Source organism: Oikopleura dioica, chromosome 1 (genome assembly GCF_907165135.1).
Source record: "Oikopleura dioica chromosome 1, OKI2018_I68_1.0, whole genome shotgun sequence".
Classification (NCBI taxonomy): Eukaryota; Metazoa; Chordata; class Appendicularia; order Copelata; family Oikopleuridae; genus Oikopleura; species Oikopleura dioica.
The window spans coordinates 2,228,799-2,254,505 of NC_137291.1; the positions used below are offsets into that span (position 1 = coordinate 2,228,799).

The 25,707-nt window shown below is 37.1% G+C and overlaps 1 protein-coding gene and 1 long non-coding RNA gene across 2 annotated transcripts; one reads left to right on the top strand and one right to left on the bottom strand.

The window, feature by feature from the left end:
* Window positions 1–9,306: 9,306 nt before the first annotated feature.
* Window positions 9,307–25,587, top strand: LOC145695725 (IgGFc-binding protein-like). Its single transcript, XM_081772734.1, has 5 exons — window positions 9,307–9,561; window positions 24,195–24,450; window positions 25,109–25,210; window positions 25,256–25,394; window positions 25,457–25,587. Exons 1-5 carry the CDS (start codon window positions 9,554–9,556, stop codon window positions 25,570–25,572), a joined length of 621 nt encoding a protein of 206 aa, XP_081628860.1. The 5' UTR covers window positions 9,307–9,553; the 3' UTR covers window positions 25,573–25,587.
* LOC145695459 (uncharacterized) lies at window positions 22,230–24,066 on the bottom strand. Its single transcript, XR_014133728.1, has 3 exons — window positions 24,014–24,066; window positions 23,734–23,812; window positions 22,230–22,363 (listed from the first exon to the last, which is right to left on the bottom strand). It is a non-coding gene; the product is annotated as an uncharacterized LOC145695459 (long non-coding RNA).
* Window positions 25,588–25,707: the final 120 nt, after the last annotated feature.

Consider the following 25,707-nt stretch of genomic DNA (forward strand, 5'->3'; position numbering starts at 1 on the left):
TTTAATTAGCCAGAATTCTATCTTCTCTTGTGACCCCGTTTTTAACTCAAAATAAATCAAATTGAACTAAAGGCGAAAAGGATTATTTTCATTTTCGCGGTTTTTAATCTCAAACAACCATTATTGAACGACGCATTTTTCAATAATCTCATACTCGAATCACTTAGCGACCGAGTTTCATTAAAATGAGGGAAATAGACAAAACGGAGCTGGATTTGTTTTGGTACCCGCAGATATATTTTTCCCAAAACGCCATCTAAGCGGCTAAAAGCTTAATTTCGAATTTGATTTCGGCAGAAATATTGGAATAGGCCGGAAATCGTTTAACATTGATTAAACTCAATTAGCTATTTTATTGCTTCCGCTAAATATAACAGGTCGCAAACCAAGTGGAGTTTTGTCCAATTCGATGGCTTATCTGTCTTTTTTATGTTCTACAATTGTTGGTTGAACAAAACTTATCATGAGAACACGAAGATTTGGCTGGAAGAATTTTTTGGCATTGGATAATTTCACGTTTTTCCAAATAAAATTAGCCGTTTTTGTTTTTTTCAAAAATTTGAACTAAAATTTTCAAATTTATGAAAAATGAAATTGGCTTTCTTTGCTACAGAATAAATTAAAGCAGTGAATTCAATGTGGCAGAATAAACTTTTGAGCTGTGTGTTTGGGTTTAAATTTATTTTCGGAGAAAAGTGAAAAGCGGATTAGTGACGAACATGAAGAGCGCGTTTCCTGGACGTGTCGCGCGTCAAACGGTTAAACAAGAAAAGAAACGCGTCGACGGAGAGAATCAGCTGAGAAAACCGAGTCTTCAGATTCCATGTTCAATCAGACGCAGACAGCTCTCCAATCAAGTAGTCGTCAAGTTCTTCTATCGCCGATTCTGAATGACCTGAAAATAATTCATTTGAAGGAGAAATTCTAGAGCAAAAAATTTATCGCTATCTTGGCACTCGGAAAAACGGAGGTAGACGAAAAACAAAACAGCACGGAAAAAAAAAGAAAAAGAAAAGTGGAGAAATTCCTGCTCCGGAAGTGGCGAAAATATCTACAAGTCCCAAAAGGAGATATTCTCTTGTCGAAGAATTCCGAATTTGTGGATAATGGAACCCTTAGATAAGCGAGTTCTTGTTTTTCTTTCTCTATGAAGTTCAAATTCCATTCTTGGCAATTCTTTCAGCAGGGTGGTCCTCCGGGGTCCTCCAAGGGCTCACGAAAATCACCGGTACCTCTAAATCGACCAATAACCGAGTGAAAATCTTCCGTAGAATCAAATTTCTTCTTTACGCTTCTCATGATTATACTGGCTCCTCCAGGATGATTTCTGATATACTTGCTGACATCGTAAACTTTTCCGTCAATCAAAAGCTCCAAAATGGATTCTCAACGATTTTCGATATTTCGCTCGCACGTGGCGGTTAATGAAAAGCGAGAACCCCCTTCCCAAAGGTCATTAATATTTCGGTGTTGCGAAATCTCTTCTCTGCCAATTTTTCTCATAATAACGAAGAGTTATGATTCTCATCTCCTTCCGCGAATTCCGAAGATACTTCCGCCCCGCCCTCCAATTTTAATCAGCTCAAGCCACATAGCAAAAGGATTTAATCGAAATTGGGAAATTTTGGGAAAAAATTTATAAAAGTTAGGATTGTTTTTTGACATATTTTTTTCACTCTTTTCAAAATCTTCTTTTCCAATTTTTTTTCAATTTTTTTTCAAAATTTTTTCTCGAATTTTTTTTCAAAATTTGATCATCCTTCGATTATTGAGAAAATTTGCGAAAGTCAAATTTCGCTGTTCATCAAATTCAGCCGCAACGGAAGCGACTTTCCTTCCTTTCGGAATGTATTTTCTTATCAGTAACATGGATTCCCTTGATTAATCCCTCGATCAACTCGAGCTGATAAGATTCCTCTTTCTTCCAAATTTGCGAATTCTAAAAGCCACAATTTCGAACGCTGCATTTGTAAAAAAGCGAATTGGTTTTTGCGATGTTCTAGTGATGATTACGGAAGTTCAAAACTGTTCAAGCGCTTCTTTCAATTTTTTTACCGAGGGCACCACTTTGCCCCGTATTTGAAACACAAGCAAAGAAAATAGTGGCCTTTACGTTTGAAACTTTTGACAATGACAACTTCCGGATGGGGATTACGAATTCACAGGAAGTAATAATCCTGTTTTAGTTTGGATGAGCTAAGCCCATTTTTTGAAAAGAAAGTGATAATTGCTAATGCTTAAAAGTAGAAATCAAATTTCTGTGAGCTAAGCCAGTCCAGTTTATTTGTTCTAGAAAAAACTGAGCTAAGCAAAGCTGAGCAACTTTCAGCTAAACAATCAGAAAACTAATAAAAGCAGAGCTTTGGGCTGTGCTGTCTGACTAAGCAAAGCTAAGCTGAGCATAGCGCATTCCATTCATCAGTTATATTAACTGAGTTTTGCCAAGCTCAGCTCAGCTTAGGTTAAGTTTTCCAAATGATAAATGAGCTAAGCTGAGGCCTCGATTGAGCTAAGCTTAGCTTAGCAGCCTTCTTTCAAAATAATGTTGAGCTAAGCCTAGCTGACCTTGTCTAAAAAATTACTGGTCGGAGCTTTCCTGAGAGCTAAGCGATCTTAGCTCAGAAAATCTGCGACTCAGGGTTCATTCAACAAAATTATCGTTGAAAACTTGGATGACTTCAAGAACGAAAAAAATTGCTGCAAAAGCAAATCATAAAAGATATTCTTATAACAAGCAAAGTTGAGGTTAGATGTTCGAGGGCTCCGTTGAATGAAGATACCCTTATCAGCTTTTTCGGGTTTTTCTCGAGAAAGAGCTCATTTCGAATGCATTTTTTTTTCTTCTAAAATTTCAAAATCAGCTTGTAAGAAGCTGAACATAGCGGAACAGAATGATTGTAGCTGCCGGAAAAATTTATCGTTCTTGTCGGAAAAGGAAATGTTTTGGCGAAAATAATGTTGACTCAGCATTTTTTAAATTTTTTTTTTCTGAAAATTTTGCAAGAAAAATGCGGTTTTTCGAAATCATCGATTTGCAAATGTCAATTTGTTATCAACTTTGTTGTTCCAGTTGGTTCTTACCGACGATCGCCACGTTCCATCCTCCGAAAAGTGCTCTTTGGTCACTTGGCTATTTTGCTCACGATTGGCATACGTTCTATTTGAGAGATATGATCTTAAGCTTAGAAATTCAATTACCGTTTTGGTTTTTTGCTGATTAATTCATTTCTAAGGAGAACCTTACTTGACCCACTGTAAATTACCTAAGAGTTAGAGTAAGGCTCGGCGACCTGTGCGGGAAACCTGAGTCAGGGTCAGGAAAAGGCTCTGACAAAAGTGAGATCTAGAAAAGATCTTTTATATGAGCCATTCTAGAGCCTTCAACAAATTCCCAATCCCGAGTTATAAGCCACTGAAATTTGACAAATCGACGACTACACCCTTTAATAAAAACCGTTTAGCGGTTTCGCCAGAATTTCTAATTCATTTTCATAAAAATCATGCTTTTCTCTTGAAAAGTGTCACTCAGAGCTCAAGATCGGTGAACAATGTGAAGGCTTTCCCAAACCCACATTCTCGATCCCGGCTCAAGTCAGCGAACGACCCGAAATCGGATTTTCGCGTGGCGAAAAATTCATGTTCACATTTTCGCCTCTCCTTCTTTGGAACTTGAATTTATCAATTTTCTGATTCGGTAGAGAATCTCTTAGCTGTATGGAAAACAGTTACCAGCTCTTTGACACAAGTGCATTCCGAGGCGCCAACTCTTGAATAAACTCTCGAAAAGGTTCTTCTTTTCTGAAGTAGGCGAGGCGAGATTTCATAAACGTGAAGTGGGCAGGAACATTCCCTTATTTCAGGGGCCGAGGAAATCAGTTTTTGTACAGTAAGATTTTTTGACAAGAGTTTTAACATAAGAAATTACGATTCCCCTTTTCTTTCTTATCCAAAAATTGATTATTGATGGACGAAGAAGTCAAAGTAGTCAGAGAAAAAAAGAATGATTCTGGTGTCTAAAATCCGGCATAATCCGAGGACTGAGGCGCCTTATCAGCAATCGGAAATTCAGAATAACGTGTCAACACGCTCGAACACGACTTTTCTTCCTGTTCAAGTCACGAATATTTTCATGTTCCAGCCGTCGATTTGTAGCGCCGAGAGATTTACAGTACAAACGAGACAGCTCATTCACAGCTCGATTTTTTTCCTGGATTTTTGGCTGTTTTTCTGGAAAGAAATTTTACAATGTATATTTTTTTTTGACCCAGACAAAAAATAAAGGTGCATTTTCGATTAACCAATAAGATTGCTGTATTTTATCTGCCGGCCAATCAAAACCCTGATCGCGAAAATCACTTCCATTTTTGGTTCTGCCCATTTTCGGGTCGAACCAAAATATGGAGATGATTTTATGGATCAGGCTTCTTATTGGCCGGTAGGAATAATATAGCAATCTTATTGGTCAAACGGAAATCATTCCAATTTCTGGTTCTGCCCATTTTTTCATCCCCGAATAGGCCAAATGAGAACAGAATTATGAAAGTCTGCCGAATCTGTTCTATTTCTGGATTCAAGAATTCCAACAATCCTCGAGGAAGGCATGCCTTGTCCTTGCCCCTCCAAATGCAAAAGCCTCCATACAGTATGTCGCAAGAATTGGCCCGCTCTTTGTCGAAGTTCAATAAATTAAAGCAATTAGTTTCTCTTTCCCCGCAAGTATTATTTTCTGTTCCGGAACGCGCGGTACTATTTCACAACTTTGATAAACGCGTTGTTTGGTTAACGACCAGTTGTTTCTTCTATTATTTTGTGGGGAAAAGACAATTTCTAATAATTCTTTATTTATTGACTTGACGGTTTTCTGTTTTTGCGTTTTTTTGCAAATAAGAGAGAGACACCCTTAAGGACTCTAAAAACCTGTTTTTGCCCTCGACCAATCATCGGGCTATTAAATTGGCAAAAAAATTTTCGAAAATCTTAAGGGGATCACTCCGAAATCGTTGTTTAAAAAAATCATTGCCTTTTTGGGGGGGGGTCCTTAAATTGAAACAAAACTGTTTGGTCAAGCCATTCTTGCGCGAAAAACATTTATTATGTGAATATATGATTTATTAGTTTTCGCAACACGTGACCCACGTCCGCTGCCTTTCGGCTAAATCCGGCGTCAAGAAAACGATCCTACTTTGGATTTGGGTAACGTGGCTTCTTAACCGAACATTGTATGTTTTTTGTGCGCGATGGCTATCGCCCCCTTTTAAGCACTCCAGCGCTGAGCCGATTAACCGGAAATTCTTCCGTTATGACGCCACAGTCCAAATCAACCTGCCACTTTGTCAGATAACGTTGCGCACAGTTTTTCGTTTTTTCGGGAAAGTTGAAATCGATCTGGCATCGGTTCAATTAGCCAAATTTTGTATAGCGAATTACAAGGGGAAAAAGGGTTTCTTTTGGTTAGTGAAATAAGGGTGTCACACTAAAAATCACAGTTTCTTTCAATCAAAAAATTCAGGTTGAGAGCCCCCAAAATTAAAAAACCTGATTGAACCAAAACCTTATCCACCAAAATGAATTGACGGATGAGTTAAATTTCTTCGCCTGAAAAAATATTCAAGAGGATATCGACTGTCGGCTCATTTTGCTTATCATTTCTCCCCTGTTTCCGAATAAAAATTCAATGATGTCATAAATCATCGCCGGTCAATTTCTTTGATCGATTTTCTGATAAGAAAAAAAGTCTTCAAGAAATGGAGTATGCTGAGAAAGTAGACTTCGTTCGACATTTCGTTAATGGAATGTCAAGAACATACACTTGGAAGCTATCATACTCGCTATCGTTAGATGGATCATCCATTAGATGGAGTAATAGACTCCCTTTTTTGTTTGCTCGTGGGCAATTTATTGAGCATCCTTCTAAAATTGAGAGTTTCCCCCGACTCATTTGACAAGAAAATAAACTCATTACAAACAGAAAGGACCGAAAAGACTCTCTAAAACTCTCGTTTATAATCTAAGCCTTATGAAAAATATTTTAAGATTAAAATTTTTGGACATTTAGGAAAGAAAATTTCTCAAAGAAAATGACGAAAAATGCCCAGTTTCTAAAATGTTCCATTTGTCAAACTTTCAAATTTCCAACAGGGTCTATTCATGTCCAACACTGCTTACAATCATCTTTAGTAATTCAGTGTCAGGCTGAAAGGCTCCAATATTGCATTTGCGTAAAAAAGGCGCCGGAATGACCAGCGCGGTGAAATTGTACTTGCTCTCGTTCTGAGCCGATTGGAACCACAGGCACTTGATCTGGTTATGAAGAACAGGGGCATTTTTTTCATCGATTTGAATTTTGAATTTGAGTTTTTTCAGCTTGAAAAATTGATTTTTGATCTTGATTTTTCAAATCGCAAATTTTTGCTTCTATAATTTATTTTCTAAAAATCAACGCGGATTTTTTCAGTATTCTGACCGCCCAAGATATATACTTCGCAACCACGTAATCATCAACAGTATTAAATGCGCTTGAAGTGGATGGATAATCCCTAACCACTCTCTTTGCATCTGCCCCAGAGAGAGGGTCCTCTCTCTTTGTGCGTGTCTCTAGAATTACGCTTATGCTGGTTTATATTGAGAGCTTTGAGCCGAAGGTGTTAGAGGAAAAGTGGCACCTTCTATTTTTTAATAGGCCCCTTGTTCGTAAGAGCGAAGGGCCTGGCACGTTGATTGGAAGTTGTACAAAGCACTATAAACACATGATTTTCGGGAAAATTAAGGAGCGATACATAAGTCTTATTCTTTTACATCAATAAGCTATTGTTCAGCGGTCATATACTAACAATATAATAATTATAATATAATTATATAATAATATATTATTATAATATCATATTATATATTTAATTATATAATTATATATATTATTATATTATATATATAATTATATAATTATAATTATATAATTATATAATAATATATTATTATAATATTATATTATATATATATTATAATATTATTATATAATTTTATTATAATAATTATAATATTATTAATATGACATATAATATTATAAAATATAATAAGATGATTCATATTATATTTAATAATATTATTTAAAGATTTTTTTTCTGGAATGCCCAAAGTACCTACTGAATAAACCGTTTCCCGGTTCCCCTCTATTATGTCCCAAACCCCCTTGGTCTGCGATAACAGTCCCCGACAACAATTAGTACTAAGTCGAAAAAGGAGATAGTCGGATAAAGAGACCAATATTCATATTCATATTTTGTGTTTTAGAATCTTCGACTCGGTGGGCTCCTTATCAGTTTCATTGATTACAGCCTTGCTGCATATTCATCCCTTCCAGCTTATCAAGATCAAAGACGAATCTTTGTTTTTCCCAAATTTTCTTAGGTTTTTTAGACTTTTTAAAGAATTGAGTTGATCCTGATTCATTTCCTCCCTTTCCCTATTGTCCTTTTTGCGAGTCTAACCTGATCCTGTTCGTGTTCATTAGTGCGGTAGTAGCTGCCTAGGTCGCGCAGTAAGTGGCGATTATTGTGTTGCGTGCGTCTTTAGAGCTTGAGCCAGGTAAGCTACTAAATGGCTTTGGAAAAATTAAATTTTACTAAACGACTTGGGCAGGTCGAAATGTTAAACAGTAAACATTTTTGGAAGAGAGAGGGGAAATGAGTGAAACGGGCACGGTGAAAGGATAAACATGGGGAAAGGAAAATTGGCTAAATCGACGAGTATACCCTTAAGGATATTCTGGGCTGGGGTTCATTTTGTATCTAATCCAGCTCATGAAAAATGGAGCCCGATGATAAAAAGCAAAGGTGGTGAGATATCTTCTCAGCCAAGCTTTGAAAATTGGCGGCTGATAGGTTTATCGTTCCCGTAGAGCTTTCACGAGGGAAAACAATGACAAGCGCTTTTTTCTTATTGAAGTACATCTCCCTTTCCTTTGGTTTCTTTCGAACAGAAATTTTATCTTCCGAAAAGTGAACTTAAGGGGAAGACGTCGATATATTCAAATATGAACTTAAATTATTCCGTTCCGTGAAGCTGAATTGCTTCATCTCTGGGCCGCTTATGCGAGTTTGATTTATTTCTATTTTTCGAAAAGCTGTTGTTAGGTTTAGGAGGATTAGGGAGCGAAAGTCGTGAATAGTGCTCACTTTGGGCGACGCCTCAGATCAGCGCAGTTCAGCTCAATCAAAACGACAGACTTCAAATTCAGCAAAAGAAGAAATTGTTCAAAATATTTTTTAAAGGGAGGGGGCTCCTTAAGGTTCCGTTTGAAAGTTCGAAAAATTCTCTTTTTGTATGAGAAAAGAGGGTTTAAAAGAGGACGATATGGTATTGAAATCAACCCGCAGTGTCCTTATTTTCTTGTCACCAACTCTTGTGACATCGGCAATTTATGACTCGGTCTCTTGTGATGACAAAATCAGAGATGCTCCGTGCGGTTTCTCAGTGCGGCGCTGATTACAACTTTCCAAAACCAATGCTTTGCGGGGGAGCTCTATTGAGAATCTATCCATTTTCGATTGATTACAGGGCCTTGCAGAAGAATTTCTTGCACAACTAAAACGATGCTTATTCGAGGACTGGATTCAAATCGCAAACACAAAAATGGTGAAATGTTTGTTGACACCCTTAAATTGTTTCTCTGGAAATAAAATTATAACTGATCAAAAGTAAATGCCATTTTTTTCTTTGTCAAAAAACATCAGAAAACATGTGTTCATTAAACAGGAAATTATCAACAGGATGCCAGAAAGACTGAGTCGATGGAAATAGCTATCGAAAAAGTTACCCTATCAAGTGGATAAACAAAGTGATGAGAAATAAAACGTAGTGCTCTTGAAATGCATAAACATTGTATTTCGACATTCCATCTCACCAAAATAGACACATAAAACAACCCTTCCCCTCGACCCGAAAAAAGGGTTTATTCGAGATTGTCTAGGAGACTGATTCATATGGATTATCGACAACATTTTTCAAATATTCATGCACCACAGAGAAGATACTGTATGAGATATTCGGTACAGCAGAATTTTAGTCGAGTAGACACTTGTTTTTTTAGGAAATAAAAAGTCGGCTATCAAGTTTTTCCTGTTACTCAAAAAAAATTGAGAAAGTGAGAATCGCGAGAGATTCTCAAATCTATCTTTCCAATCACCCCAATCCGTAAAAACGCTAGAATCGCCGAAAAACGCTTGGAAAACGGCGCTGTTCGCCGCGCGCGATGATTCGCGATGAGGGCGCTCGCGAGCAAGCTTTCGCCGCCGCGAATCTTCACGAGCATCGCGCTCAGCGTCCTCGACGAAAAGGAACAACCGAGAGCACTGTCCATTTCGTTTTTACGCAAGTCGCCAATTGAGATATTAGCGGAGACTTCATTTTTTTTTTACTTTTTTTTTAATTTTGAAACCAAGAAAATTCAAACTTCTGAAAATCAAAAAGAAACTTGAAAAAGCGATTTGATAAGAACAGGAAAAATACAGTTGATTGAACTTTTTGACGGAGCAAAGAGATCTCTACAGGACCAAAAATGATCAGGTACAGTTTCAGTACATGAAATATGTAGTCAATTTAACATAAACATAGCGAAAATAAGAATTTTTTTATTTACAAAAAAGGACTTTTATGTTATTTTTTACTTTGAAATTCATTAACAATTGGGCTGATTTTTAAGTTTTTTTTTCTCTAGACAAGAAAAATAACCACCAGAATAAGCTAATGAAACGAGTTTTTCAATAATTTTATGAAGGTACTTTAGGTTGATCTTTTTTGCAAAGAATTTCACTTTTTGTAACAATTCATGAGGATTTTTTCGACAGAAAGAGACTTAATTTAGGTATTATCCCTTTTTTTTACCCAATAATGCTCTGAAAAATCAAAAAAGCAATAAAAAAGACATAATTGAAAAACGCCATTTCTATATGATAAAAAATCCACGACGAAACTTGATTTGAGGACTCGGTGAAATGCATAAAAGAATCGTTACAAAATCGCTAAGGGAGGAAACCCAATCCATTTTAATGTCAGTCTGTCTTAATGTTTCGTAACGTGAGTGGATACTTGAGCGTATAAGAACATCTAAACGTGTAAGGGTGCCGCTGATAAGCGAATTCTTATCAATTCTTGCGCCGATTTTGATTTCCTCCCTTTCTCAATTTAGAAATCGCACTCTTAATTTGCTTATTTCATTTTTACAAAAATAGCTCCCTGAATTCACTTTTTCGTTAACTAGCCCCTTTTCGTGGGGGCCTTTGAATAAACAAAGTATTATCCGGAAAAAATAAGGCTCTAATCTATTTGCAGCAAAATAGGACACGAAATGTTTTCACTGAATTCAGGGTTCCGTAAGAATCTTATCCTTTTTGGAACACGTTTATTTTTTTTCGATAAAGCCTATTCTAGATTCTTCAAATTCTAGAATGGTTTCTAGAGAATCTAGAGGGATTTTTCGAAAGGAGGCAAAAATCGACAAGATATCCGACAAAATTTTGCGTTGGCGGCTACACAGCTTCTGATTGGCCGGTTGGTCGAATCAAGGCTTTTGATTGGTCTAAAATTTCGAGGCGAAATTTTCGGTCTAAGGAACCAACAGAAAATTCCGATTGATTTTGCGTGAAAATTTTAAACCAATCAGAAGCCAGGATTTTGCTTACCAACCAATCAGCAGCCGAGTAACCGCCCACGCAAAATTTGTCGAAGTTTTTTGTCGATTCTTGCTGCTGCCCCATTTTTTCTATAAAAATAGAAAATACACACCCATATTCCATCCGGTCAAGTCGAAGTTTCGGACTCTTCTTTGGTAGATTGGAATCTTCTTCTACCATCGTCTCAAACCTTGAGAAATTCGCACGTTTATTTGATCAAAAAGCCATTAGATAGACCCTTTCCAGCAGTGCTGCGGATCTATTCGCATTACTGCGCCTAAACTCCCTTAAATCGCCGATCAAAATGCGCCGTGCCCGTTAAATTTCAACTTTTGTCGCTCTTGCAAAATCCAAAAAAAAAGAAAACCAAAAAGGCCGGCCTAAAAATTATCGCATTCACCTTTCTCGAATAATATTTTTCGAGCGGCGGGGGATCAAAGAGGCGAAATCCCCCTCCTCCCGACTCAAAAGCGTAAGAAACAGAATAGAAATAGAGTTGTTCGATGGAGGGTTAGGGATCAGATTGGCTAAGCCGGAAAGCATGGGACGGCGACTCTTTTGGAGGAGGAAAAATAACGTGTACCAGAAAAAAAAGAGGGGGAATTCTGAGTCCACAATGAAAATAATGGAGATTATGGAAAAAGGGGATTTTGCGATTCAACTACTTTGCGATTTTCAGGTGACCTGAGAATGGAATGAAAATTAGGAAGTTGAATTTTGATGAAAAAAATCTTAAGGGTATAGCGATCGTTTATCAAAATTTCAAAAAAATCAAAATAGCGAAGAGAGACCCTTATTATATTTTATTTTTTTTTTCGATAATATTTAATTTATTCCAGAAAAATTGAATTTTGATGAAGAAAAACTTAAGGGTATAGCAAGGGTTCAACAAAATTTTTTAAGAATCAAATAAGCGAAGAGAGACCCTTATTATATTTTACTAAAAAAAGAGTTGAGAATAAAAGGATGATTTTTATAAGATAAATGATCATAAAATGGGTCAAGATTGGTAGCGGAATAAATAAGGGTGTCGTTGTGTTATCTCAAGGACTAGAAAATAATTGAGTAAGAAAATTATCGTGATAACGATAACCTCTTTCCCCTCACTCACATCATTTTACATTAAAATCTAGTTCAATCGGTACAATCGGATAAGTCTGCTTCTCGCAGCTTTTTTCTCGAAAGAAAAAAATAGAAAGAAGATTCTCGGAAAAGCGAAGAGAGTGAACACCTTGTTGCCACCGCAATCGGGTTGCCCGAACACCTCCGTGAAGCCACCTTATTCACTTCTTTCTTCTTTTTTTCTTCGCTAGAAGATTATTCAAGAAGTCCATTTTTTCGCGTTTGTCGAAATGGCTTCCTACTTACTAAGAGCTTGAGCGAGTGAGGCCTAAAAGGATCTCTCAATTATTCGCATTTGTCCGTTGATTGCTCAGCGGGGATTTTCGCGCCTCGGAGATTATCCAACCTCTGCTGAGGAGAATATAATTCAAGTTCTTTTATGTTCGTTCTATTTCAAGCTGTGTTGTTGAATTTATACCGCCGGGAATTATAACGTCCCCCGTTACAAGAGAGCTACGTGGAATTACAAAGAAGGCAAAGATCTTAAGGAAACCCCTCACAGCAATCGAAAAGATTGAATTTTAACTTGACATTGAAGCAAAATTAATCAATAAATTTGAAAAAAATTGCACATCCTTATTTTTATATCAAGAAAGAAAATCTTAACCAAATTGTTATTTTTAAGAAAAACTTAAGGGTATCATAAGTTATGATTCATAACGTAAATAACAAAATTGTGATTTTGTGAAGTAATTGCGCCTTTTAACTTATTTGTTGAATATTTCAAAGTTTGAAATTCAAACTAAAAAAATCTTGAAATTGAAGCAACATTATTTAACTGACAATTTCTCAAAAAAAAAACTAAGGCGGATACCCTTATTTTTTCTTAAAAAAACGTTTTCGCTTAAGGTTCTCAAAATGCCACAAGAGAATAATGACAATGTACTTTTCATCCCTTATTCTTGCCTGATCTTTACCCTTACCCTAATGTTCATCTAAGAATAAGGGTACCCCTTCTTAATTTCTAGAAATCTGACTCATTTTCCCCAACGAACCAAGGCGATCGCTAATCACCTTGAATCCAAATCAGATTCCGCCATTTTTCGCATTTCCACATCCGAATTTCACTCATCATTTTTCATCGCTCGAGAATTTTTGAATATTTCTTCTCTCCAAAACAGGGTGTTTCGCGGAATATTCAACGACGACAAAATTCTTTGAAGGAAAATTTCGAAAATCGCCCTCTTGAGAGAGAAAAAAAAGATCGACCGTGAGCTTGGAGTGGTTTCTGGGATAAGGTGCTCCCGTGCGTAACCGGTTTGAGTGTGAGCGCTCGAGCTATCTTAAGGGGGTACGGTAATAGGTACTCACGTGGTACTCGTTTTATATGAATGCGGATGATTATACTGATAGACTCTTAATCCGGTTATCATACGATTTGAGTGTTTTTAGAGAAAAATTTTTTGAATTAAGGGTGTTTCTCTGCAAAAAATTAATTAAGTTTAAGGGGATACGCTCAATATTAATCGTTTATATCAAGATTTTTTTCTCGATGTAACATAGTGACCCCCTTATTTTCAATTTTTTCTTTAAAAATTTGAATCTTTGGTTGTGAAAAAAATTAATTTGATAAGGGGATCTCTTTGTTAGAAATCGATTCTGCGAAAATGATCCAAGTTAAAACTCGATTTTCAACAACCCGGTATAACCTTAACCCTTTCGTTTGATCAGGTTCAAATCCGTCTATTGAAATTTGCTTAAGGATCTCCCCTTTCTTGCTCCAAGTTCTAGAGCGCGCGAAATCGGCACCTGATAAGCTTCAAAAAGTCGATTTTGTCTTGTGCGATAGTTGACGGGGCAGCGCCTTAATTGAACTTATCAGCAAAAAAACGAGAACTTCTTGAAGCTCCTTGATCAAGGGCTCCTCTTTTAATTAGAACTTCTATCAAAAAGAGCATTTTCAAACGTCAGGAAATTTTCGCTCCGCCCCGATCTGGCTTCTAAAATTTTTTTCCATCTGTGTTCGAAAATTTGAATTACAAATTTTCGCGAAATTTCTGAAATCTTCATTTTTTCGCCAAAAAATTACAATTCTCGACCGCGTTTGTTAAGACGCACCGTCAAGGTAGTGTCAGTTTTGCTTTTTCTTATCACCCACAAATTTTCCCAAAACGTGCGAAAAAAACTGAGATTTTTAGAAAAAGAAAACAAATCATCAAAAAAGTTTTGATACAGTTAAGGGCGTTGATATCCTTAACACGATTTTTTGTCAAATACTTTATTTAGTGACACCCTTAATTTTTTCCGTCAAAACGAAAATAGCTCTTTATGAAATTTCTGCGTAAAGAAGACTAAGAAAAATAAGGGTGTCACTTCACTATTTTTCTGAGGGAAAAAACATAAAAATTCAAATGATTTAGGGCTAACGGCTAACCCTAACTCTTACCCTAACTAAGTGAAAATAAATTCGTCAAATAAAAACCTTCCAAAGATTAAGGGTGTACCCCTTTGTAAATTAAAATTCTAACAAAACCATGTTTATTGTAAAAATTCTCAAGAATCAGTCAATTTCCCGCGCCAGGAAGTGCTCTGAGAAAACACGACCGAAGAACCGTTCAAGCGCGGAATTCGGGAATTTCTAAAGATAAATTTTCAAATTCGAGGGATCTTCTTTCCGCACTGGAACAAGCTGGATAATCAAGCTTTGTTCAATGCGTTGTCTTTGGCACTCTAATGAGCGCTCGTTAGGCAACTTGCGACTTACATTTGCGCTAGTGTCTCATTGTCGAGGTAGATTTTCGCCGTAAGTGAGCGTTTTTAGAAGTATTTTACAGGCGGATATCCTTAATTTTGTACTGTTTTTACAACTGATAGCAGTTAACAACAAAAAAAAAACACTAACAATTGTGAATTGAGACAGTTCAATAAGGAGCAAACTGGTATTATGACTTTTTCTTTAATGATTAGATATGCCACGTGATACCCTTAATTTTCATCCCTGTTCCTATGTTTTTCTTTGTAAAAGTTGCCTGAAATTAAGGGACTCATCATGAAAAATGATAAATACAGTGAAACCCCAACTTAAGGCCGAGCAACTTAAGGCCACTTTTTTGAAAAATCCCCGAAATCTGTCATCCGAAAGAAATCCACTTTTTTTTCAATTTTTATTCACAGTGAGTAAATCGCAGATTTACTTTTTAATAAAAAAACTCGTTATTTTCGGCTGCTTCTTTGGCGATTTTGAAGTCGATGGCTTTTCAGCGTCGGCATCTTCTCTCACTTGAGCTTGTGGTACTTCTTCAACCTCCATCCGCGTCGGAATGTCTTTTCCATCATGTTTCTTTCGAATCAGCCCATTGATAATCTTCTTAAATCAAATTGCATCACTCTTCTTCGGCGTCTTCACTAGAATCTCTGCATATCTTTTTATCTCGGCCAATTTCATGTGGATTCTCTTTTCTTCTTGCGACATGTTTGCAGCAAATTTATTTTTGAGAGAATGAAAAAATAACCGAAGGTTTGATTCAAATGGCGCATTCAGTTTTTACAATTCATACTTGGTTCGTGCGAGAAATTTCTGATAAGGTCCTCCGCCTTTCATTTTTGATTCCCATGATTCAGTCCCTTAATCCAGAAATATAAAAATTTTAGCGTCATCAAACTTAGTTGTAGAATCACCCAACTTAAGGCCACTTTTCAAATTAGCTGTCATCCAAAAAGTGGCCTTAAGTTGGGGTTTCACTGTAGTCGTTCCCCCAGCTAAGGGTATCTATACCCTTAGATACCCTTAGGTTAGACAAATGCTTAACCTAACCCTAACCCTAACCCTAATTTAGCCTTTTTATTTCCGAAAATTTCAGAAATTTCAGCGCTCATCAAATCCCATTACTCTTCTTCGTCCAGATTTTGTTCCGTTAATTTTCCCAGTTTTGATAATTTTCGAATTCCAAAAAAGTCAGCCGTGGAATCCGGCCGCATCAAACGCTCGGTTATTTTTTCGATTCGAAAATTCAATTAAATTTTTTCAACCTTTTTGACACCAGCGCGCTCAATTCATTCTAGAATTTTAACCGTCGCTCTGATTTTGGGTACAATAAGGGCGTCGTGCCTAGGGAGGCGGTGAGTTGTGGGGTTAAGGGAGAGTGATCACGTTAAGAAATTTGTTAATTAGAGAAGGGGGAAATTGAGGTTTCGGGTCGAAATGTATGTTATCAATTTAGATCGGGAACTCGTAAGGGGATTTTAAGGGTATCTCTCTCAATATTGATATTTCTATTCTTTTCTTCTATGACTTCCTTAATATTCTTTTGTTTTAAGAGGATTTATATACACAAAAATAATCTTTCTTTTTTGATTGTGATACCCTTATTTTCCCATCGCAAAAGATAGATGAAGGCAACAGCTAAATTCTTGCAAAAGAAAATCTTGATGTACTCCCTTAACCTTTTTACTTTTAACCTGTTTATTGAGAAAGCCATTTTCTGTCCCCGAAAAGCCTCAGGTACCCCCTTATTGCGCGAAATTCTTTCATAAAATTTGCAACTCACAAACGAGCCTATTTTTAATTAACTCATATCAACAACTTCTTTTAGAAGCAAGCTTAGTTTCAAGGCAAAAAATGAGCGATTCTAGCGTTTTTTCGGAAACAAAAACTTGCGGTTCAAAATTTCCAGCAGTAGTAACTCCGAAATACCAAAAATTTGGAACATCATCCCCATCCCTCTAGGGAAAGTTTAATGACAAACATGAGGCGTCGGCGATAATCGCATCTCAAATGAACCGCTGACGCTAGAATCCAATTCCAGCTCGTGTTTCTTTTATCATTTCTGTTTTTTTATTCAAACTTTCCTTCGAAATTTTTTTGTCTTCTTGTTATTATTGTTAACCATCGCGGTCCATTATGGCCCCTGCCGTGTCTCTGAAATGAGCAATAGTGAAAAATCCCGCGGTGGCGGAGTGAAAACCGCACCTGTGAAATCTCGGAGACGGAAATGCACAGCTCAAGAACTAATGACTAGACTATAAGGAGATGTTTCACTTTCTTGTAAGGATAAATTTCTAAGAAAAGAATGTCTCATGCCGTTAGTTTCGAGAGGTTTTTTCCGAAAGATTTTGTCTTTTTCTTCTTTTCACTCAGAATTGTTCCAGCAGAGTGAGTCCTCCGGGCGTAAGAGAAAACGAAATCTGCTCGCTTGGTGTCGCTTTTTCGGGTTTAGTTTTCAGGGCAATCATCAGAATTGATCGGTATTTTAATGTTTATTCAAAATCCTTTTTCTTAATCCTTTTTTTGAATTTCAATGACGTTTTTATTTAAATTTTATAAATTTAATGCTAAACTGAAAGATTAACCTGTTTGTTTAGGTAAGAAGAAGAAATCAACACCTGCTTGCTAAGATTCGATGAATCATCAAGTTTCAGGGCATCCTTTCTCTTTCGCAAGTGTCAAGTTTATATTGAATATATGCAGAATGTCAGATAACAGTCCAACCAACTCAGACTGATTGAATCACATTTTGCGCAGACTGTCATTTCCGGCCGTCGAAGATTCTCAAAATTACTTCAGATTCTAGTTTTTCGTGAAAACGACTGTTTTTGCAGGGCAAACTACAGCATGTCTATGTATATATTTTTTTCAGGGTACTTAAATAAGCCACTCAAATGGGATCGGTAATCCGTAAGTTGATCCATCCGGCGCATTCTAGAATCCAGCAACGTTGAGTCTATTTTCGCGAAATTCGTCTTACTGTATTCCTGCTCCATTCTAAGTGGTCGTCGGCGAGATGGAGCGTTTTGAGCAATACAGTAAAGAAAAACAATAGGTTCTTCTTATCAGTGCTTTTTTAAAAATGCAAATTATCAGCTCTCAAAAGTGGCAAAAACGTCATCATTGCCACTTTTGCGTTTTTCCACGCTTTCTTCAAAAAGAAGAAAAGAATGAAATCGCGCCGCTGTGGCTCATTTCGCTGGCGCAAGTGCCTCTGTGCTTCTGTGGCCGGCTAATCGAAGCCACAAAGCTCACTTGCTGGAGCTCAGCGCGGTCGAAACACGCGGCTATTGTCGAAACGAATCCAACATTATCGCCAACACGCGTGGTCGGCTCAATGAAGATTTGGGGAACTTATCACAGAGTCAACGCGAATTTTACGCAGAATATTACTGAATACATTTTCCACGAGAAATTTTACAAAATAACCAAAATGCCTTTTTTATCAAAAAAAACAAAAATCTACGGGAATCGACCTTTGTTAAAAACCTGAGTCAGGGTTATTAAAAATATGAGAAGCCGCAAGGCGGCTTTTTTACAAACGAAGCCGCAAGGCGGCTTCGAAAAAACTCCTTTTTTAATGAATTTAAGGGTGTCAATAACAATTACGCCAAGCGCTGTTGACGCCCTTAATATTCTAGCTATTTTCGCCCTTTAGACCCTGACTCAGGTTTTCTGCACAGGTTGCCAAGCGACCTCGAACTTTTTGAATATAAAGGGTGTCACTATCTTAATCGCAATTTTTCTATGAAAATTCTCCGAAATTCTCAATTGATGATTCATTTTTTACTTTGATCACTTGATCATTGCATTATTGAAAGAAAAGACAAATTATCGATGATGCATTAAATCCGGCTTCAGAATTTAAGGAAGGACTGAACGGAACCATTCTAATCCCTATCAACGTTTTATTTGTTTCTAATCCTAGTACCTATAAACTTTAGTCGTAATCGTTTCTAAGCGGGCTCTCGTGACGACCCCGGATGATCCTCTCTTAATCGAGTCCAGATTTCAACATGCAACGACTTATATAAGCATTTTTATCGCTTTATGTAGCAATATTTTCAGTTCCCGTCTCTTTTTGTGGTGCAAAGAAAACATGCTCTTCCGAGTCAAGAACCGCATTTTTCACTGAGCTTCCGGAATTTCACTGATGCAATTTTCGACTTAGAAAAATTCGTTTTCTCTGATGCAACGTAAAATTAATTACCTATTTTTAAAAGGATTTATTTATTATTTATAAAAAGAAATTTTGAGTTTATTTTTTTAAAATAATTCTTTTTAATAATAAATTCTTTGATAAAGTATTTTTTCCATCTTGAATTTAATAATTTTTCTTTATAATTTATTTTTAAATAAAAATTTTTTAATTTTTGAAAAAGCCTATTTTTCAACTCATATCAAATTGCTATTTTTGTCGATTAAGGATGTCACTCAGATAAATTTTGAAAAAAAAAATCTTTAACATTTTAATATTTTTAAGGTTTCTGAAGGCTCTATTTCTTCATAAAAAGAATGGTTCTTTGCGGTTCGTCTAAACTTGTCGAAAAACGTTTTGGTCCTGAATTTAGCGCTTTGTACTTCCCCCTGCCGCTGTGTCCCCATGTTCGGATGAGTTTCCAAGTCTGAGAAGCAAAGTGCTCCTTTATTAAAATTTCTTCGGAAGGATTTTCAACAACCGCGCCGTAAATTCGCGAGACGTGAATTTCCCCACCGATTGCACGTGTTCACAGAATTTTTCCAAAAGCTGAAATTAAGGAATTTTCGCGATGACAGGAGGAGATTTTTTTGGAATTCAAGAGTCGAAATTTTCTAGGAAAAGAGAATGCTAAAAGTTACTTGGATTCTAATGATACCTCAGCCACCAGATTTAAGGGTGTCAACATCGATTCAAAAAGTTTGCGCAAATCGTTGTTGACACCCTTAAGACACCTCGATTTAAGGGTGTCAACATGATTTAAAAATTAGCACAGATCGTTTTTGACATCCTTAAGGCACCCAGATTTAAGGGTGTCCAAATCGATTCAAAAAATTGGCCAAAATCGACGTTGAAACCCTTAAGACACCCCGATTTAAGGGTGTCCAAATCGATTGAAAAATTGGCTAAAATCGATGTTGACACCCTTAATTAACTATTAATTAACACTCCATTTCGTTTGTATTGATTTATAAATATCGTCGTGTTCACCCTTAAATCATTTGAATTTCCAGAAATTTCCATTTTGATTCATCTTTTTCAGTTTAAAAATGCAAGAATGCTCTTTGTTTACCATTTTAAACTTGCAAATTCTAACTCCCGCGCGAAAAAGGCGAATTCTGAAGAGGTGTTCCATAACGCGGAAGGACGGGACTTCTGGAGCTTGGAATCCGACCGGGACATTCCACTTGCGTAAGCGCGCTCCATAACGAACGTTTTTCCGCGTCAACCCATCTAAACAAACCGACCAACTATTTTTCGAAACATTTCGTACTTCGTCTTCATTTGTAATCAACGGCACCTCCTTTTTCCCGAATCGAGGTTCATGCTGATGAAAATTTTTGCGCACCTTAAACTGCGAAGCCGCTTGCGGCTTCGGGTGTTAACTTGAAATAGCCGCGCTAGCGCGGCTAATATTTTCGTGAGAAAAAGCCGCGGGCTAACCTCTGATCCCTTGAGTGGCTTTTTTTAATTTAAGGGTGTCAACAACGATTTTCCCAATTTTACTTTTTGATCGCTGTTGACACCCTTAAGAAGCGAAAAACCATCAATTGAAAACCTTTTTTCTTTTGAAAAATCTTGATAATTTGAACTTTTTCTTCGAAATCCAACGAAATTCGTCGAAAAAAAGCAAAACTTCTTACGTGTGATCCGTAACTCACTTCCGTCTTGACAGTTTTAAAAATCTCGTCGGTAAGGCGATCCTGACGTAAGGGCCCAGCCGCGGCTTCTTGGCGACCGAGAACAATTGTACAGAATGAGCTTGCGGCCACGGAATCCAGTTAGAGCCAGGGCATCGGTTACGTGCAAACTTTCGCACTTTTGGTTAACTGAAGGTGAACGCCGGTTACTGTGCCTTTTTAGAACAAGCGCAATCTCGACTCAAAAAGAGCTTGATCAAAAGAGCGTCGATTCTAGCGCCTCGAACTTAGAACTTATCGGAAAGCCCGGGGTTCCTTATCAACGAGGGCTTACAAGAGGGCAAAAATTCAAGTGCGAATTTGGGAAAATTTTTGATGAAAAAAATTTTTTGGAAAAATTTTTATGAAAAATTTTTTCCTGAAAATCGTTTTTTTATCATTGCCATTGTCATTTGCTCCTTGAGCTCATTAATGCAAAAATGAATCTGAAAAAGGTGAAGAGTGGTCGTGAAGAATCGTGGAGGGCGGACACTAATGACCAGAATTTCATGCGAAGGTGGTTTTGAGTTGAACCTTCCAGTCATTTAGAGCGTTATCCGGTGACACCGGACACATTAGCCCTCTTTGATTCCTACTCACGCTTCTTGGAGTGGCCCTGAAAGTTCGAAAAGATCAAACAAAAATTTGCCGCGAAATTTTTAAATTTAATTTTTGAGCTGTAATTGAACTGCGTAATCCTGTTTTGACAGACGGAGTCGTGGTTCTAAACAACTACGCAAGGCTACTACCCTCTGTATGGGATTAGCTAAGAGCCGTTATTATCACGCTATGGATCAATCAAATATGATTTGCCGATTTGGCCGTGAAATTTATTTTTCAGATTTTCAGTGCGCTGACTCGATTTTAGAAACACACTTATTTCAAAAATAGAATTTTTTAAACTCTGACGAACTACAACAAATACGCGATTTTGATTGGCCGATTTCATTTTTGAAGGTTTTTTGATTGGCTGAAGCCCTAAAATAGGCAAAATCTAATTCAGCCAACAAGAAAGTTTAATTTAGCATTTCAACCAATCAGAAAGCTCAAAATATATTATGCTCCAATCAAAAACCTGAAATGTTTTGAAAGTTCTTTCAGGAAAGATGACAATAAATCATCTTTTTCGTTGGATTTTCAAATTTGATTTTCGAGTCGAAAATTGATTGTTCAGATGTAGAAGGAAATACCAAGTCTCAGAAAGTCAAATATTATTTTCAATTTAGAAGACGTAATAGAAATAGGGCGTATCTGTCAGTCCGCTTCCGATTTTATAAGCTGCTGGACGCGGCGGCGGTTGGAAGGATACCGCGATCATTCGAGCACCTGCTTGATCGAATAGCCGCACGCCAGGCACGTTGCAATTTATTTGTCACTTTTGAGCTGCCAACTTTTGATTTTTTGGAAAAAAAAAGAAAAGATAATGCGAACCAAGAAGTTTTTTTGGTTTAGGAAAGTCAAAATTGGCTCATCAAAAGTTCAATTTTAGGCGTAAACGAAGAATCGAACTGTGTTTTTGAAAGACCAATAAGATTGCTGTATTTGGCCTACTGGCAAATCAAAACCCTGATCCAGAAAATCATTTTTATTTTTCGATATTGCCTCAATTTTATGAGTCATATTTTATAAAAAAAATGAAAATCAAGCCTTTCCATTTTTTCCTCTATGATTTTTTTCTATCGGACAATCAAGTTCATAATCAATCCACGTTTTTGTGAAACGCAACAGACAAAATCGAAAGTGTTTGTTAAATAAAGGTGCACTTGTATATTCAACTCTGGCACCTTGTTTTGGCGATACCGCACGTTTTCGCTAACAGTTGATAGTGAATAACTCAGTTACTGTCGAGCCCTATTTTATTTCTATCATTACAGTCGTTTTACAGTTTTCCAATGTATTCTAGCGCCAAGCAATCCATCGCTAAATCGATGCATTCGATCGCCGCATGAGCTCGCATATCTTCGTTTTTATAAGCGGGAATTTTCGATCTCGCCTGAAAATGGAAAAATTAAGGGTGTCATGAGGAAAGTGCATCATACGGTATGATTAGGTAAACTTGATGAAAAATGAGCTCTTTTTTGAGCTTTCAATATAGAGAGTTTAATACATTTTTAGAATCCCCAGAAGCTGGGGATCATTTTGACTATTGATACTTGGGGGTTTGGTTCATGCCCTGAGGCGTTTTAGGCCTTCCAAAGTCCAAAAAATCGGGCAATCTCGGTGAAATGGCCATAACTTTTGTTCTCCCCACTTTCTGATGATGCTCAGCATCTCAACTTGTAGCTGGGGTTCTGACGGTTCAGAATCTGTGTAGAAAACTACCGGACACCCCCCATTCTAGCGCTCCTAGAACCTCTAGAAGTTAGGGAAGTCCACCGAAAATCGGTACTTTTTTTACTAAAATATGGTAAAACAGATACAGACAAAACGGACAATTCCGGAAGTTTTTTTTTCGGGAAAAATCGCCAAATCTCCGGAATTGTCCGAATTCGACTTGAAATTTGTTTGGGTCAGAAGTGCCTTTTTTAAGGGTGTCAACCAGAAAATGGACTTTTTTAGTGCTGCGCAAGGCTTTTTTGACTCTTCGCTGATTTCTTTTCAGAAAATTTTTCCTAATTATTTCGAAAAAGGTGGCCCTGTATAGAGAATAGGCCTCTAAGTTGAATTTTATGTCTTAACTTTCAGGAATTGTGCGCTTACAAAATTTTTGAAATTTCCCTCAAATCTCCGGAATTGCCCGTTCCGGAATTGTCCGTTTTGTCTGTATATTTCTGTACAAAAACGATCTAGGAATAATAAAATCGTTTTTTTGACCTCAAAAATATATTTTGGGTCATTATCGAGTACTTCGGGTGAGTTTTTACGAAATTTTTTTTTGCACATAATTTGACTTGAGGTGACTTTCGATGCCTTGTAACTATATTTTGGACATCAGAAAGCGGATTTTATCGAGTTTTGATCGATTTCGGACAAAAATTTACACCTTTTACAACATTTCAGTTGAAAAGTACCGATTTTCGGTGGACTTCCCTAACTTCTAGAGGTTCTAGGAGCGCTAGAATGGGGGGTGTCCGGTAGTTTTCTACACAGATTCTGAACCGTCAGAACCCCAGCTACAAGTTGAGATGCTGAGCATCATCAGAAAGTGGGGAGAACAAAAGTTATGGCCATTTCACCGAGATTGCCCGATTTTTTGGACTTTGGAAGGCCTAAAACGCCTCAGGGCATGAACCAAACCCCCAAGTATCAATAGTCAAAATGATCCCCAGCTTCTGGGGATTCTAAAAATGTATTAAACTCTCTATATTGAAATCTAAAAAAAGAGCTCATATTTCATCAAGTTTACCTAGGTATGATTCATACCTCGCAAGCAAGAGTTCTTTCCAAGCATTTGAGCTCTGCCGCAGAATAAGTCGAAAGAGCTTCGCCAAAGACAAGATCGCTTGAAAAAAAAATTAAGAGCTAACATAGTGATACCCTTATTTTGAAAATCAGCAATAAAACCAAACCGATTATCGATTGAAAACAGACAAAAAATATTAAAATTTACTGTAAATCTGCTTGTAAAGCGCAAGAAGAAGGTCTTTTTTCAAGAACAGCTTTGAAAATAAGGGTATCTCTATGTTAAATATAAAGAAATTACCTCAAAACAGCAGATATAAAGAAAGAAACACAGAAAATCTTCATCTCAGTTAATTATTTTTTGTTTATTTTTCTGAATACAAATTGATGCTGATTTATATATTTGCATGCATATTGCCTAATCTGGCAGGACATCATCTGTTTGTAAACCAATTCGTCTCAATTTTTAATCCCAATTTAAGGTCCTTAACATCAATCGCGATTTTGACGGAGAACATCGTTTTGGCGCAAAGACCCGGCTTGACAGGCGGCTCTGGGTCGCGTGGAAGCCTTCTCGAGCAGTTGCGATATTACGCTCGGGATGCTGAAGGTTTGGCTGGAAGAGCCTTGAGTCCGATTGAGATGGGAAGGTGCGCCAATCGTGAATTTGGAAGTCAATGCTGCGCTGGATCCAACTGGAATTGTCAAGCTCCTGGGAGCAAATGCTCATGTGATCAAGTAAGCATTGTTCACTGAAGAAAATTTTAAGGGTGTAGCCTTCGATATTCAAAATACATTTGAGAGGCATTTTGAAGCTTTCTTATGTGAAATAAGGGTGTCACTTTCTTAATTCTGCGAAAAAATCATCAATAGAAACCCTTAAAAAGGACACCCTTAATGTTTTCAAGGAAATTCTTAGAGAAACCAAAGAAATTTTCGATAGAAAGGGTTCGATAGGACTTATCAGCCCAGAAATGAAAATAGAGCGGTAAATCTAGAACAGGGTTTATCCACTTCCGCATTTCGAGATTTGAAGCCGCAACTTAAATTTTGGCAATATGGTCATTTGATAACTAAGCGACCAAAATAAGGGTGTATCTAGGAAAACGGTTCTAACAAGAGTTCGCTCATAAGAACTCAGATTAAAACCTTAGATACTTAGATAGATAGGAAAAGTTTTTTCTGATTTTCTAGAAATATATTTTTTAACTGAAAACCATAAGCCAGTATAAATTCCCTCCATTATTTATTTTAATTGTATTGATTATCCGAAGTCAAGTTCAATAAAACACTTCAGTGAAACCAAATAACGAACACAAATTAACTTAGAATTGTGGAAAATAATATTATGCGAAACTGCACTATCACTTGATATCGGACAAAAATTCCCTTTCAGATGTGCCGAGAATTCAACGACTGCTGCCCTGACTATGAAGATCTTTGCCTCGAAGCAGAAGAACGACTGGTTTCTTGCGATCTTCGAAATGGAGACATCAATGTATGGACCTTTTGCCTTTTCTCAATTTTTTATCCTGATTTTTAGAACAATCCGCCAATGGCTTTTGAGCCAGCGAAAATTCCCGACGATGCAAAACTAGCGCGCGCCTCTGGAGATCCTCATTATCATACTTACGACGGGCGAACGATCCATTACCAGGGCGGCTGCACGTACAAATTATCAGGTTCGCTAAATTAACCATTCAATCAACCAATCATCTTTCAACCCTTTATCATTCACTTTTAGGACTTTGCTCTTACGCCGCTACATCTGTTGAAGGAAATATTCTCAGCGAGTTCAACATCTATGCCAAAAATCGTCAATCTTTCAGGAGTGGATTAAAAATACAGTCAAATGACTGAAAGCTACTGTAGCCAACAATCTACGACTGGATAATGAACCGCTCTGATCCACAGAATTGCGTAACTAACCGCAAGAAATGCATATTTCAAGCCCCGTTTATTCGTTTTTGGCAGATATGCTAAGTGTTCCCTACT